This window comes from Narcine bancroftii, chromosome 5 (genome assembly GCF_036971445.1).
Source record: "Narcine bancroftii isolate sNarBan1 chromosome 5, sNarBan1.hap1, whole genome shotgun sequence".
Classification (NCBI taxonomy): Eukaryota; Metazoa; Chordata; class Chondrichthyes; order Torpediniformes; family Narcinidae; genus Narcine; species Narcine bancroftii.
The window spans coordinates 98466393-98483996 of NC_091473.1; the positions used below are offsets into that span (position 1 = coordinate 98466393).

Genomic DNA, 17604 nt, shown 5'->3' on the forward strand with positions numbered 1-17604 from the left:
GACCATGTTCATTTCATCAATGCTCCCTCTTTGGTCATGTACTTTTTTCTTTGTGTTTGTTTTTAACATTTTACTTGTTAACTTTCATAATCTATTTTCCACTTATTATAGATATTTTATTTTTTTCACTCCATTGTGATATCTATTTAACTGTGGTTTGATTCTTTACATCTCAATGATATATCTTTATTAAATATTGCTATTGAGAATTTTGAAATAACTCTTTAAATATCTTCTACTATTTTTCTACCATCTTGCATTCAGCTTATTTTACCAACCACATTGCTAACTTTTAAATTATGTTAATTTAAACTTACATCACCAATTTCCGACCTAAATATCTCACTCTTAAACTGAGTCAAAAATTTTGTCATGTTATGATCACACTTTATCAGAGGATACTTTACTATGTGATCATTATTTTATCCTGCCTTATTAGGGTTAGGGTTAGGGATCTAAAAATAGCTGGTTTTTGATAGCATCATGACATATTCTTCCAAGAAACTTTGGAATTCACTCTATGGATTTGTCCCCATGGCTACCTTTGCCAATCTAAATACAATTGTAATAGCCCTTTCTTACAAGTCCCATTAATTTTTGATTCACATTCACTCCAACCCTATAGTCACTATATAAGACTGAAAGATAATTATTATCAATGGGGGGGTGGGGGGTGTCGTGTCATTCCAGTCCTGGCTTTTTTTTTGGCAGCAGAGGTTGTAACAGCGCTGGATCACCGTCTATGTAAAAGGGGAGATCCGGCATTCTGGGACCAGGTTGGGAAAGGAATATGACATTTTGATGACATGTTATGTGTATGACTTATCAGTGGGAAATTTGAAAAATTTAAAGCAGCAGGTAGCAGTCAGCAGCTAATGGTTACGATGTTTGCAAATTGGGGAGGTAAAGAGATCTGCGAGCTCCTTACCCTCCAAGCAGAGGACAAAATAAGGTGACATATTATGGGGACAGTAAAGGATGGCCGAATATTGGAAAGGATGGCACAACAACTTTGAGACTGTGGCTTTGCTCAGGACAAGGCACAGATGACAAGCAAGTTAAAATGTCTGTGAAAAAGTTACCATTAGGTGAACAACCACTATGGCAGGTGTGGTAGATGGCATTTGGATTGGCCATATTTTGATCTGTGCTATTCCATTTGGGGCACAAGTCACACTGCAAACCCAGTGGCTCTTCTGAGCAACATGGTGGATCCATCTTCCCCTGAGAACATTCCAGCTGTGTCTCCCTCCTACAGCAGCAGTGCTGATGCCGGAGTCCCTAATGCCATGGATACAGAGGCCCGCAATAAAAATGATGAATCTGGGCCTCACGATTGACCAGGTAAAAACCTTTTATTTTGAGTTTAACAATTTTTTTCCATGTGTGTTTGTGAGTGTGTTTGCCCAGAAAGAGCCATCTCGCTAATAGCTAATAGGATGCCTGCCTTGGCAGAAAAGGCAGAGACCAACCAAAGCCAAAGTGGTGACAAAGGAAATGAAGGACTTGTTACTGGCTATGGACCGCGAAGGTGTGAAATGGGAGTGCCAGGGTTGCTGTCAGAACAAGCCTAATGGGGGACATTAGGGCAACCACGGTGGTGGGAGGGACACAATCTGATGTTCGAAAACTCACTCAATGGTGGAGGGGGTGGGATGCCTACCTGCCATGAACCTCCCATGTATGCCACTGTCACACTTCCCCCTCCCTCTGACATAACAGACAAATGCACTGCATGGTGACTAGCGACGCTAGTGAGGCTAGTGCTGCGGGTGGGGGGGGGCACAATAACTAATTTGGGGGGGCAATACCTGTGAATGCCCCCTCCTTGGCACTGGCTGTGGGGAGTGCCTTCAATCAGAAGTGCAGAGGACCCATGAGGAGCAGCTGAGGAGCGAGGCACAGGAGGCAGAGATGGCAGCACTGGAGGCAGAATTAGGCCTCACTTATTTGGAACCTGACTGCACTCATGGCATCTCCTGATCAACAGCACCCTGCTCCCACTCCACAGCACCAAACTCCACATGGCAGTACCGAGCACGAGCACCCCAGAGGCAGTATTATTCCCCGCCACCACAGAAGAATGACAGCATCCACCACATGGGTCTTCTTCCTCCTCCTTCCTTCAGATGCTGGAGTGATGTGACTGTTGTCCACACTGTGTTGTGCCTGTGGTGGAACATGGTACTGCAGGCATGACCTCCCTGGGCTGGGCAGGCTGGCTCACCTTCTGTACCTGTAGCTCCTCCCTGTAAGATTCCTAATAAAGGCTGAGGGCCCTAGTCTCCTCTCGCATACCTGTCTTGGATGTGAGCCAGCAGCATGTAGAGGCATGCCAAGGTTTTCTGATTAATAAAGCCTTTGACTACTTGCTTTGTATTTGTGGGTGGTCATTGATTGTGCCACAGTTTATTAATCAGTATTTTAATTGTCATGGACAAGGTGATTAGACTGGAGAAGCTGGAAACCAATCCAAAGGAACCAAAGGCTTTTGTCAAGTTCGACATGTGGCTACATTGCTTGAAGCCCTACATGAGATACCATGAGATCACAGTCAATGGCGATCGATATGACCTGCTCTTCACAGTGGTGGGCCACCGAGCATACCAAATAATCCGTGGCTGTCAAGGGAATGAAGAAGCAATGGCCCTACTATGACAGCAATATGGAGCCCTGATGAACATTTTGTATGCTCGCTACCAAATGGACACCCGACGCCAGGGACCTGGTGAGTCAGTTGACGATTTATAAGGACCATGCAGGAGCTGAGGTGAGCCTGCGGGTGCTGTGATGTGACTGCAGTGATCTACCAGGAGGAGCTTATCAGCAACAGGCTAGTTATGGGCTTCCACTCCTATCATATAAGGGCGACTGGTCCTTTCAGGAAGTTGTGCAGATGGCCAAGTCACTGGAGACTGCCCAAAAGAACGTGAAGGCCTACTCAACAGGCCACACGGCCACCAGGTGGGGAGAACAGGCGACGCCATCTTGGGACTTGGGGCCCCTAACTGCCGCTGCCACCGTTGAGCACACGAGGTGCAACCACTGCAGCCAAAGCAAACACCCGCGGAAGTACTGTCCAGCCTATAGCATGACCTGCTCGAACTGCCGGAGGAAAGGGCACTAGGCAAGGTATATATATGCTGCTGTAAACCCCACTCCAGCGGTGCCATGTGTAGATGGTCATTGGTGATTTGTTTATTTGCACAGTTGTAAATAGTTATTTGCTGTTGAATTTACCCTTTTTATTGTTGTTTACATTTCCTGTATACTACAATTCTCTGACATGTGCAATTTACATTTATTAAAAGTTGTTATTTGTTTGCTTAAATTGCCTACAGAAAGAACATAATTGCTTCACAGATAGCCTGGCGACCTGTGTGCTTCTGCACCCTGATAAGCAATTTGATCAGGTTCAGGGAGATTGGGCAGCTCATTGTTCCACTCTGGCAAGAAGTGTTCCTTGTTGATTTCATATATATTGTCTAGAACACAACAGGCGACAACAACATCTGATACAAAAGTGGTACAAATATCAAGTCGCTTGGCCAGGCACCTCCAGTGACCTTTGAGCTGTCCAATAGCATTTTCAACCACTATCCTTGCTGGGCTCAAATGGTAGTTAAAGCTTTTCTGACATTGATCAAGCACATGGTGGTTAGTGAAGCCACTTCCTGATGGGGTAAACTGGGTCTCTGATTACATGGACAGGGATTTCCACTCTGTTAACAATTTAGGGTTTCTGTGCAGAGCAATGTACTTTATGCAAGCTTTGAGATCTTGTGGCTGATTTACAATAAAAAGACTCTTGGACCTGACCCTTGGACTTGTCATAAGTTTCATTTGAAGTAGGCTCAGTCAGCCATTCCTTCAGTTTCAACATGTATATATTTCACTGTGATGGTATCCTATATGGTTACATATGACAAAAAAAAATGATTGATTGATTGATCCACTCACACATTACAGTGCAATGAGCTATATAAACTTATTTCACGTGGATAGATGTAGCTGCTTGATCTTTGGCCTTTCTGTAGACTGACTAAAACTCGAACCTCATGCATGTAACCAGGCCAACCCACATACACATCTATGTATCTGAAAAATCAAAAAAGATCAACATATGAAACACACTAATTGATAAAGACAAATAATTGTAACAGATCGACATATGAAACACACTAATTGATAAAGACAAATAATTGTAACCCAGATTGTGGTCCTTACTAGTAGTTGTGGTCAACAGTAGCTTGAAGAACCATGGAGTTCCACCCTTTCAGATTATAGTAGGCTGGTGCATCCTCATGGGGTGGTGGGGAGGGCGATGATGGGAATATGTGTGCCTTCGATGGCGCAAGCACATATTGGATACTCCGTTCTGCAAGTCCATCCTGAAGACATGAACAACTCGGCAGGTCAACAAAACATTTAAAAATGGCCCTCTTCAATCCTTCAGTAACTTGGCGTACCAACACACACACACACACAGTGGTGACAACGACACCAAAAATGCAACTGATGGATCGATATTCACATGGGATAGCATACCACCATAAAGCAACAGTAAGTCCAAGCTGAGGTTCCAGAGGCTGTCACCAGTTAGTTGTCATGTGCCTCAGATGTGGCTCAATGAGTTTCAATACAAAGTCAAAAGTGTTCCAAGACATAAGAGAATGACTCCGCCACCCATCTTCATCAAAATTGTTGAGGACATTAGACTAGAACATGGGCCCCATGTGGTCTCTCTCTTTCCTCCACATTTTTCTATCTGAGACCAGCGCGAATTGAATTGCAAGAATTAAATGTCTCCATCTACGATATCGAAAATTCACATGCCTTTCTGCCTCAAAAAGCTCTCCGCTTCTCTTCAATTTCTCCTCCAATATATTTCTGATCGTTCAAACACATTGCTCACCTGAATTCTGCATCCATTCTGCAGAAAATTTGCTTGCGTTTGAAGAGTGACATAAATGTTCATGGCTAACATAAGCCCATCAACCGCCATTTTTATGTAGAAAGCAATGTCCGACGTGTATGTTATACAACATTAGACACCAACGCTGTTGTGTTACACATCCTGCCTCTTTTGCTTCTGGAATGCTGGTTTGCTGTGTAAAATAATACAATGACCTGGCATTCAGCCGGCTTTGTTTGGTTCAGTGTAAACTAACAAAGCCGGCTTAATGCCAGGCCTTCTTTACAGCAATGTTGTGGAATTTCTGTGGAAAAGCCCTAATAGAATGCAAGGTCCCTTTCTGTCACACTCATTATCTATTTTGCTGCCTTGCAACATTACAATGCAAAATTTTTTTAACACTGTTAAATTGCCTCTCATTTGAGTCTTTGGTTCAGAACCTTCACAAAACATAGAACTACATTGATCTGGATCTTACCAGTTTAAAATTGCACTCTTTAGCAGGTCTCAGCATTATCAACAGAGTCTCATATTAAAACTTTGCACATATTTACAAATCAAGCATTGGATTTGTTTTCACCTATTGTTTTTTTTTAATTTTTAAAGTTATAACATCTTAACAAATGAAGTCGTAAGCACTGTTTTAAATTCTGGATACAATGGATATTGTGAGTATGTATACAACGGAGATTGGAGGGAACTGCGATATGACAGTGAGTGCGAACATCTCTACTATAATGATGATGAGAAATACTTCCGAAAACCGTACAACATATTTCAGTATAGGTTTGAGGTAAGAACTGAATGCAGAAATTCTTCCTTAATAGGTTATGAAATACGAAACTCTGGTGATACAACTCCCAGACTGTCTGTGACTGAAACAAAGCAAAGACTTTATGTTACTTTTACTGGTTGCTCCAATGCAGTTTCAGCAGGCCTATTGAGACACCACTAATGCAAAGTTTTGGGCCATCATTCCTCTCCTGTGTTAATTTTGCAAAGTACAGTCCATATACTGCTGTTGACAGCCATTAATTCAACCCACGCCATTTGGCTGACTTGGACCAACAACAGTTTGCTTGACTATCAGTCTAAAGCTTTCAAGGAGGGGAAATAAATCTTTGTTTTGCCATTATTAAATGGAACTTTGGACAGGAAACAAATCTCTGGAAAATCCCTATGTCTTTTGTCTAGGTCTAAAAACATGATTTCAAGACCCACCATCTGGTCGATTGTGTTTGTACCCTTTGTGCCCAACCTGGTTGTGCTGACCGAAAACTATTTCTGAACTAGCCTTAAGGACTTACTGGCCCAATTTTTTTTCTGTTGGACTTTCTGGAGGCTTTTGTCGTTTTCATCACCACCTTGAGACCTTATTAAGTCTTGTCTTCACTTTCTTTTCAACGCTGCATGTAGTTTGGAATTTCACAGACTTGAGCTATAGGTCCAATTTTATCAATTCGCTGCTCTTTTATTCTTCATTTTTGTTCTGTTTTACTTATAGGCAATTGCTGATTCTGGGTTTTCTGTGGAGGTTTACAGAGATATTAACAGTTTACACACAGCATTGAAGAAAGAGAATTCTTTTGAAATTGGAGTCAATTTCAAACTTTTTATTGTGGATGTTGGAGCCAGGTATAGTTCCTACTCAGGTGTTATTCAAAATCTGACCAGCTATGAAAAGATGGTGAGTAAATTGCAGATAATATCTGTCAATCTAGTCAAACTGAATAGATTAATGGAAGAGTTAAAATGGCCAAAGCATTTTTGAGTTTTCTTATTGATTTGCTATTTTCCTATTGTTATTGTTTTCTTCCACATTTACAAATTGGATTTGGTCAGAGTGATTTATATTATTTATTTAAGGTAAGCATCCAAAAAAATTTGAGCAAAACGCACGTAAAATTGTCTGCATATAAACTGCAATTTTTCTTGCTGATTTATGTCAGTTGAAACTGACGTAGTCTATTCCATGGTTGGTTCCTCCTTATGAGGCGCTGTACCCACACATGCTCGATACGCTCGCGTGACACGGCCTCCCCTCTTGCAAGGTGTTGTGCCCCATATGGTTACTGTCAGGCCCTCCTCTACCAGCGCCACTAGAGTGCATCAAGTCGCTAGCAACCAGCCTGATGCATACTAGTGACTCTCCATGCAATAAAAGCAGTGCTTTCAGTTGCTACATCAGAGTGATGGAGGAGGTTCATGTCTGCTCGGCAGGTAGACCCCTGCCAGTACCCTCCCCCTGACTGACTCTATGACTGTCAGACTATGTCCCACCCGGGCAGGTAGGCTGTCGCTGTCTACCCCTCCTCCCCCACCCCGGCTGAGCATGTTTATGATTGTCAGACTGTGCCCCACCTGGTTACCCTAATGCCCTCCTCCAACACTTGTTCTGGTGCTGACCTTGGACTATTCACTGTAGTTAAGGCTTAGTGTGAACGTGGGCTTATGTAAGACATATACCTTTTGAATTTGTATGCATTACAGCTGACATGCAGACCACATTCAAAAGTTTATGTACAAAATGCAAACTAGGACTCAAGAAAAACCTGGAACCCACACAATTCTCAGAAATACCATTTCTATGGAAATAATTGATGTCAGTTCAATAGTATTGAATCATCCCTTGGTGGAATGTGTTTCCCCAAATGTTTATGAAAGCCACGCATCTGAGTTTCTTTGAAAGTTATCTGCAACTGTGTATATGGTTGTGCGTGCATATTGAATTTTAGCTGTAGGTACTAAAATGTGTACTTTAGCTCACTGAGATTTCAAAACCCACCATCTGGTCGATTGTATTTGTGCCCAACTTCTACTTGTTCCTGGTTGTGCTGTCCGAAAACTATTTCTGAAGTAGCCTTAACCACTTACTGAAAGTGGAAGGATTCTTGTGCCAATGGCAAAGCCACTTCTCTGTGAATGCATGGGTTTGCTATTAAAATATATTCATTGTCACTGTACAGGTTCTATAAATAAAGGAAAGTGACTGTATTTGGCAACTGAAATATTAATAACTTTATGGTCATTGTGACAGAGTATTTAAAGGTGGTTTGGGATGATTGTTAGAGCAGGTTGCACACAAACATTTTAAAACACAGAATCTTTGCAGGACTTTTGGAGTGCCATTTTGCAAAAGGCAACAAAGTAGCAACATACAGCAGCAACTTGGCTGGAAGAGCACGTGATCTTTGCAGGTAGAGGCAGAACAGCTGTGTTCTCAGAGAGGGAGGGAGTGACAGAGAGGAAAGAAAGAAACTTTGGTTCCAGAGGGACAAGCTGGCAAACTATGAAAGACTACCTGGTCAAAGGAGAAGACCGGCTGTTTGAAAGGAACTCTGTGGTGGCCTGAAAGAAAGAGGATCATCTGGAGAACCCTGAAGGGCACAAGTTTTGTCAGCAAGAATGATTAAAAAGTTCCGGATGTCCTGGAACAAAAGGAATCTCTCTCTAAAAACCAACAAGAACCCTCCTGAGTGGTAACCAGCTGTCTGTTAAGCACCAGAGCCTTGTGAATTTTATTAATGCTAACTTCTATGCATTGTACAAGAATTGCCTGGAACCAGTGAGATTGGACTGTGAACCAAAAAAACTTTTCTACATTTATATACACATTACACACACGTGCACTTAGAATTAGAGGGGATTAAGTAGGTTAAGTAAGTTGATAGTAATAAGTTAAAGTTTGATTCTGTTTTCATGTTTAAAGATAATTAAAAGCAACTTTTGTTTAAGTAACCCTTTGTCATGGTGCATATCTATTGCTGCTGGGTTTTGGGATCCTCTGGACTCCATAACATCACTGACTGATTAGTTAATAAAGACACTTATAGTCCACAATTACATGTTGTGTTGCATTTCTTAAAATAATTACTGAATAAATATTGGCACAATTTTTTTCTAGGATGTGAGCTTTGTTCGTGTACGAACTAAAATTCAAACTGCTCACTTCAAAATGAGGAGACACAATTTAATTTTGGATGAAGGAATGATTGAATCCCTGATGAAACTCCCGGATGAGTACAATTATGGGATGTACTCTAAATTCATTGCTGATTATGGAACCCATTACTATGCTTCAGGAACGATGGGAGGTGTTTTTGAGTTCTTCCTTGTCATGAATAACCATGAATTGAAAAAGTCAGGTTTGTGACAATTAATACTGTTGTTTGAATAAATTAATATTGTGACGTTATTTTCAGATGAAGTTACTTCATATTAGCTCCATACTTGTGTATTGTGGAGGGGTGCATTGCACAACAGCCAATATAACAGAAATGTAAGACTGGATATATGGCATTGTAATAGATGACTAGAGTTAAATTCTGGTGTGTGCTTAAAAATTGTCTTATTGATCTATACAAGAATTTAAAGAAAACACTATCAGGGTCTGAACCCTTGCTCTTGCTGCGGTTACTACTGTTGCAATGAATCACTTGTTATTTATTCTATATTTTTTACTAGGTTTTGACTTCCCAAAGTGCATACCCTCACATTCGACTGGATTAAATTCCATCTGCCACAGCTCCACCCAACTGTTCAGCTGATTGAATATACCACTATATCCTTAAAAAATCTTCTTCATTATCCATGTCTCTATCAACTTTTGTGTCTTCTCATTTATGACATTTATATAAATTAAAGGCAATAAAGATCTGATCACTAATCTGTGTGGTCCACCATAACAGATTTTAGGAAAAAAATACATATTCACCACTACTCTCTGTCTTCTCCTTTCACCCAGCTAATTTTGGGTCCATGCCTCTAATCCTTTGTCTTTTAACTTTCTGGACCAGCCTACAAAGTCCAGGTAGAAATCATGGTGTTGCCATAGATGCCAGCACCCATAATAGCATGGTGACCAAAATGCAGCCTGAGTGGTCACACTGCTTGCTCTGGCATCCCCAACAAAAGCTCTCACAAAATGGACCATTGTTGCATGAGTGACAGTGGACGGTAGCACTACATGCTGGGATCTCTGCAACTTGAGCTGTTGTTTTTTTCAAGAGTTCAGGGACCTCTGCATATCTTGAGGACCATGAAGCAGATCTGCCCCAATTTGCGTACGTGTAATTCCAGACCCATGTTCACTTGCAGTTACCCTGGACATGGTCTAGTAAGCCACTAAGCTCAAGGGAAATCATAATCTGGCCTGAATGGTAACTTTTACCCTGAGAGGTAATTAATTTTATCATTTATTTTTTCTTAGTTCACCTTCCATTTCAAAATCCTGTTTTTAAAAAATGATTTTCTTTGATTTTTTTTTAACATTAATTTGGTTCCTTGTAGTTTCCAGATCTCATTGGTCTATCCATCACTGTAATCTCTTTCTCTGTCCGGTTTATTTTGCTGATAGACTCTATTAGTTCTTATTAAGGCGGTATTCCATATAAAGTATGACAAAGAAATTGGACCAAAAATACACAGGGTACATTTTTAGAGAACCTCAAAACAAACTTTTAAGTTTGCTGAGCTAAAATGTTTATAATAGAGACTTTCCTAAGATTACCTGAGAATTTGCAATGTTTCATATGAATTGTGAAAGATCTGGTTTAAGGCCATTAGATATAGATGTGGGAATTAGTCCATTTAGCCTATCGAATGGCCTTCCCTGCCATTCCATCATGGCTGATTTACTATCCTTTTCAATCCCATTCTCCTGCCTTTTCCCCATATCCCTTGATCCACTTCCTGATTAAATGTCTTAAATGTCCTCAATGATGGTCTCCACAGTGCCATTTGGAACAAATTCTGCAAATTCGCCACCCTCTGGATAAAGAAACTCCTCCTTATATCTGTTCATATAATTTTACTAAATGGCTTGGACTTTCTTCCTCTTGAACTCCACATGAGAATGAGTTCTTTTGCTACCTGTGTACTGTCCATTACCTGATTCTCAATGCAGGTCCTTGCAAAGCATGACAGAATTTGCAGCACAATTTGAATAAGTTGTATCTAAGTACATGTTCTTTTATTTACTTAAAGGTTTTTCTGCGGACCAAGCTGGAAGTTGTATTGCAGGATCACTGGGAGTACTGATGGGTGCTTTTTCTGTTGGCTTTGAAAAGTGTCAGCACAGAGCAAATGAGGAAAAAAGTAAGCAAATAACAAACATTAAATCACAATAATAAAGTTTACTTGTTAACACAAATGCTTCTTATATTTTAATAGCTGTGAATTACTATTTATTGCAGTATAAAATACACAACAAAATTTGATAGTTTAAATGAGTCATTAGTTACACAGGAAGCATCTTGTTCAAAATTGTTGCAAAAATATGTTTTTTTTTAAAAAGATAAATATTTGCTTGGTTATCCATCTTTCTCAAACACCCCAGGTTCAAGAATTGAACTCTTGCCAAATGTAGTCCATGGTTCCACTCTCATTATTATGGAGGGCTAAATACACTTCAGCTTCCCTGGTTATGATGGCACAAGAGTTGAAGTCATAGAAGAGAAGACCCCACACAAGCAATCTGGATTCAAACTCACTCAAAGTTATGGTAGCAAAGCTGGCAACAGTGCAGAGAAAACATTTTAGTTCCATTGAGGACATTTTGTCTTAAATTGCATTTATACTTCAAGGTTGACATCAGTGTGAATTAGTCCCAGTTTAACATTAATTGTAATTTCATAGAATCATTAAACTGCAGAGTAAAACCAAAAGAAAGCACTTCCTGCAAAGAATTACTTGGTTTAGGCTGCACTAAAAGGTAAATATAAAGGTAAATGGACTCACATGAAAATTACTGGTATAATGTGAAGAGCTAGTTATGATTGATGATGATAAACTGCTTTTCAAAATTGTCTTTCTGTTATTTATCTACGAGATGCATAAAATTGTGGCTGAGGTCCACTTCAGGAAGTTCAAAGTGTTGTATCACAAATCTCATGACTGCATTTTTATCTGCAACTCACAATATTTGTAGAAATAATCATTCCTTTTAAAAAATATATACATTGAGATTATTGAAAAGCACCGAAACCTGTCCTAACACACTGCATTTTTTTTTCTCCCAGTAGAAACAAGCATAGTAAGGTAGATTGAGGAAGATTCTGATCTGAAAAATTTCTCTATCTGGATGCTTGAGACCCTCAAGGTCCTCATTGTTTGCTCAGGATTCCAGCATCTGCAGCTCTTGTGTTTTTGTGCAGTAAAATGGCTGATATGTTAAAGACTTTAATCAATACTAAGTGCAAAATTATTTATTGACATGAGTTAATTTGGCAATTTGATGCAGAACCCTTTCCTGCATTTAGCCAGATGTTAGGTGCTAAAAATTAGAGTATTAATCAATCGTGCAATAATATTTGCTGAAGAACCAAAAAGAATGAAATACAACAATGATAAGGTCAAGAAAAAAAAACCAACTAAGTCAAAGGAGAATGTCTATTTGATCATGGTAGGATTTCCTTGACTGAATTTGAAATAATATTCAAAATTAATATGTGCTTGGAGCATTAATTTCATTCTCCTAAAATTCAGTTGTACAGTGTGTGATATTCTATGAAAAAGTAAATATTTTTCAATTATTATTTTAGCTTCAAGCAGTTCGAGAAGTTACATACAAGATGTTATTGTACATGTTGTGGGAGGAGACCATAAGTCAATTGGCGGAATGCAAGGTCAAGAAGTACCAAATGCCAAAATGTATCGGCACTGGGGTAAATCCTTGAAATACGTTCCAGCAATCATTGACTTTGAGGTAAAATCATAATCTGGGAGCCATCCAGAGATCTGTGCTCTACTTCACACAAATAAGGATTTATCCCAGCTATTTAAGGAAAATTAAAATATCCCATCTTCATCTTGATGCAATTAAAACAAACATTATGAAATATATCATCCAGCATCTTAGAAATTAAGAGCATTTAAATGAGCATTTGAAGCATTGAGGATCTGTGAACCACTGCTGAGGATATCTTTTGACTGCAGGTGAAACATGTGAACTGATAGATAAATGGAACAGAAGAAAAATAAAAATGGGAATAGAGGAGAATTTTCCACCAAGCAGCCCTGAAGCATTGAAAGCAAGACCAAAACATGAATAGATAAGTGAGAACAGGGCATGATTCTAGTTGTTACATTTGCACTACTCCTTGGAGAAATTCTTTAGGGGCAATAGTATTTTTAAAAATTCAATGAAAAAGTCATTGGTTTTGTTTGTGAAGCAGCAAACAAAGACCCGAATATCATAATAGCTAATTTGTAACAAGACAGACAGCTGTCATAATGATCTTGAAACAAATATTTAGAAAGATAGTGAGCCCAAAGGGAAATCTACTAAGGAACGATGTTGGTGAAAGTGTCATAATCCAAACAGAAAATGGATAATGCTTTAATACATGGACAAAGCGTCTGCAAGCATTGAGACTTGTAAAGATACGTAGGGAGGGAGGAAATAAGGTGCAGCCTCCTGATCAAGAAAAACACCTGCTTTTATAGTTGGCTTCAAATCTTAGGATTTTCTAAAGCATTGAATAGGGACAAAACTATTTCTTGTGAATCTGAAATCAGCAACTAAAGCATATTAATTTAAAACGGTTACTTCAAAGTGGGAAGTAGAAGAGGGACAATTTTTTTTAGCAGAGTGAGTTAAGCATGAATATTTTTGTCAGAATACTTAGCTGAGACCATCTTTTAAAGAAATGCTGGATACTTATTTGGAAGCAGAACAAGATTCAGAAATAGAACTGAGATATCAGGGCAGTGAGGTTCCTCGAGTAAAGACCTTTCAGAAACGGAAAGTTTTGGTGCTGTGTGTTACTATTGTTACAGTCACTGCAATGCAATAAACTTTTCTGAGATTGGAAAGACCTTTAATTAAGAAGCAGAATCAATGCAGATAATAATACTCACAAATTGCAATGTTTGGTGATTTTACATATAACGAATGCTTCAAAGCAGATATTAACTAGGAATATCCTTTTTTGGGTTGGCATGGTTAGCCTAGCGGTTAGCGCAATGCTGTTACAGCGCCAGCAATTGGGACTGGGTTTCAAATCCTGTACTGTCTGTAAAGAGTTTGTACATTCTCCCTGTGTCTGCGAGAGTTTCTCTCAGGGTCTCTGGTTTCTTCCCACTCTTCAAAACGTTCCGGGGTTGTAGGTCAATAGGGTGTAATTGGGTGGCAGGGGCTCATGGGCCAAATAGGGTATTATTGTTCTATATGTCTACATTTTTTAAAAATTAAAATTATAGATAGATAATAGGAGCTGGAGTAGGCCCTTCGGCCCATTGAGCCAGCACCGCCATTTTACAGATCATGGCTGACACTACTATCAGTACCCCTTTCCAGCCTTATCCCCATAATTATATATGATCTAGACTGGTCTCAGTAATTTTAAAATTGCTTTTGTGCTTTGAGACAAATTAAATTAAAATGAACAGACTGATGCAAAGTTTTAACTTTGGGCCAAGTCTAAACTTTCATTTATGTCACTTATTCTAGGTCATGCCCATTTATGAATTGATATCCAGAAGTAATCTTCCATCAGTTAACATTAAGCAACAGCATTTAAAGACAGCAATGGAGGAATATTTGTCTGAGTTTCATCCTTGCAGGTGCCACGAATGTTACAATAACGGAAGTCCTTTACTCATGACCAATGTCTGTAGCTGTGTTTGTGAACCTGGTTATAGTGGGAAAGCTTGTCAAGAAACAAAACGAAAGGGTAAGAAATTATGACAGATATTATCAGGATCCTTGTAGTCGTTTCAGTTAAAGTTACAAATATTACCTCTATTGCAGATATAAATGTAATCTCTTGTTTGTATGCATTATTTTTTTGTTAAAATACTTCAAAGCTTAGAGACCAGTATGTTGTTAAAAACATCCGATTTGCTCATTGTGTGGTGCATCATTGACTCTATGGATCAGGGCCTACTGTTGCTAAGTCAAATGGCATATAGCATAAACAATACCTCTATTTCATCGTGGCAGTCTCTCACCAGACAGCATTAACATTTTCCTCCAATTTCTGTTTACCCACTTCCCTGGTCTCGCTTTCCCTAATCCTCCTTTCTCCAGTTCTCCACTCCTTTCTGATTAGAGAACCATCTTTCTTAGCCCTCTGCCCTCAGGAACTGCTCACACTAACCATCCAAGACTCTCATTTGTACAAAACAACATTTATTTATTTATTTTTATAGCTATACTACTTGTCCTGCATATGTATTGTTTGTCTGTATGTATGTTATGTCTGGTTGTGAGTCTGCATGTTTTTCCATCGAGGACTGGACAACACTATTTCGTCAGGTTGTACTTGTACAATCAGATGACAATAAGCTTGACTCTCCAACACTTCTCAGCTTCTACCCTCCCACTGATTACCTCTCAACTGTGTTCCACCCCCTTCCCTTACTCCCCCCCTCAACCTTTTTATCCACGTGTCTGCCTAATTTTCGGCACTCCTGAAGAAGGGCTCAGGCCTGAAACATCGACTACTTTTACTTTCCAAGTGTCCTGGGTGATCTGCTGAGTTTCTAAAGCACTCTGTGAACTCCATCTTCAATGACATTTAAAGCCAGAGGCACAAATTGTATTGTCAGCCAAGGAATCAATTTACATTCTGAAATAATCATGCACCTGGGCTTTTTGAAAAAAGAACATTTAAGGAATTTTAATTTTACTCACCTTTGATGTTTTATTTTTCACAGCTCTGAGTCTGCAACTGGGACACATAATAACACAGCCTGATGCTTTCAGTTTAAACTTGACAGTGCCTCTCCAGTCTTGAGAAGTAATAGGAAATATAGTAGCTATAATGACAAATTGGAATTTCATGGCTGCATTTATTTAAGTTTAAGCTGAAGTTTAAGGTTATTTGTCACATCACATTTGTACAGTGAGAAAGCTTCCTCTGCAAGCAATCTAATAGGTTATATCTAACATTCAGAAAGCTCTGCATGGAGTGCAATTTACAGAGTAAAGAGTTACAATGAAAAGAAAGATCAATTCGTACCAAAAAGGGGCAACAGGATAAAACTGATGTAAGGTTCATTCAGGACCCTGATGGGTGCAGGGTTGAAACTGTTTTTAATCCTGTTCATGTGTGCTTTCAACCCCTTGAGTCTTTTCCCCAATGGGAAGAGGGAGAAGGAAGTGTGAATGTGGTGTTATGGGTATAGGCCATGGAAGATGTAGATGGAATTCATGGAGGACAGGAAAGTGTATTATGTTTTGAGCTGTATTCACCACCTTCAGCAGCTTCTTCCAAACACCTCCCATACCATGCTGTGATGCATCCAGTTGGAAAGCTTTTGATGGTGCATCTGCAGATGTTGAGGGACAAGGGAACGTGCTGAACTTCCTTCGTCTTCTAACCAAGTAGATGCGTTAATATGGATTCTTGACCATCAATTTTCATTTCCCAGGTCAGCTATTTGAAGCTGCTAATTTCTAAGAATATGAAGATTTGTGATGTGGACAGGACTGCACCTGTTGAGCCAACTCTACTTAAATGGCTTTTAAAAAAGTGTCAAATCTTGATTTTGTGCCAAACAGTTGCAGGTGGAGTAATCGGACACAGATTAACTACTCATTATTCTGATGATGCTTTCTCAAGTTTAAATCATTTTAATAATTTCATATAATAAAATTTTAGGATAAGATGTGCCTTCTGTTCAAAATCATAATTTATGTTTGAGGAAATACTGTACCAAATTTTTCTAGTGTGAGTTTGAAAAGGAGCTTATAACCTTTGCCCTTTTGTTTACAGGTGAATATGATGCCAGACCAAGTTAATGGAAAAATGTCTGACTGTCCTTTACTTTCACAGGGGTCACAAATGGAGGTTGGGACTGCTGGTCTCAATGGTCTTCATGCACTCGTGGTTCACGAAGACGAACACGGAACTGTAACCATCCAGCCCCAAAAGACGGCGGTGCCATGTGTCTGGGGAAGAGCACACAAACTCAGTACTGTTAAATAATATTGGCCCCAGTGTTTTGGCCGTTTGCACTGTATGCTTTGAAATGCTAATTATTTCAATAGGAAAGTACTGCATAATTCCCTGTGTTTCCTTACGGTATCTTAAATACAAAAAGTTCAGGTGGTGTCCGCTAATTTGAAACATTTAAGTTGACAAGACACTGAAGGAGACTACATTTGTTGAAAAATACTCACAAAATGATTTGTAAAAATTGATGTCATTTCAATAAGCCTCTCCATAACACTGAGATCAAACATTGACAGTTGATTCATCAACATACTTGATGTCACAATATCGCAGAAAATAAACCATATGATTGATGCTCATGGGTCCTCTAACATCTGATCCATTATTTTCAATATTACAGTTTCACTGAAAAATTATTCATAAACAGATAATGGGGAAAAATGATGCATCAAATGAAAATCTATTACAGCAATTCTAGTAAAAGATAAAGATGCTTAGATATTTCACACAAATCTTATCAAATGAGCAATAAACACTGGAGTTATAAAAGTGATCAGGACACACATTTAGTTTGGTTTGCAGGGTGTGTATTAGGAAATCTTATTTCCAAGGGGTCGACTGGTGGATGGATACTCTGCAGAGCTGTACTGCCTCATTCTGCCTAAAACATTAGGTATTCTGATGGGGTATTTCAGGGGATAATTTGCATGAATGCACAGCATTCCACCCCTTTGGATCACTGTGCGGAGTTGATCCATGAAAATGCAAAACACAATGTTCAACCTTTGG

General features: G+C 39.4%; 1 protein-coding gene across 2 annotated transcripts in view; it reads left to right on the forward strand.

The window, feature by feature from the left end:
- The window catches only part of c8a (complement component 8, alpha polypeptide), a 35285-nt gene extending 18111 nt beyond the window's left edge, over positions 1-17174 (forward strand). For both annotated transcript variants that reach the window (XM_069938492.1, XM_069938493.1), the window contains 7 exons: positions 5522-5708; positions 6420-6602; positions 8820-9060; positions 10901-11011; positions 12457-12620; positions 14367-14589; positions 16696-17174. In XM_069938492.1, coding sequence (XP_069794593.1) covers positions 5522-5708; positions 6420-6602; positions 8820-9060; positions 10901-11011; positions 12457-12620; positions 14367-14589; positions 16696-16844 — 1258 coding nt within the window. In that variant the 3' untranslated portion in view covers positions 16845-17174. The remainder of the gene's footprint in view (positions 1-5521; positions 5709-6419; positions 6603-8819; positions 9061-10900; positions 11012-12456; positions 12621-14366; positions 14590-16695) is intronic.
- The last annotated feature ends 430 nt before the right edge of the window (positions 17175-17604 follow it).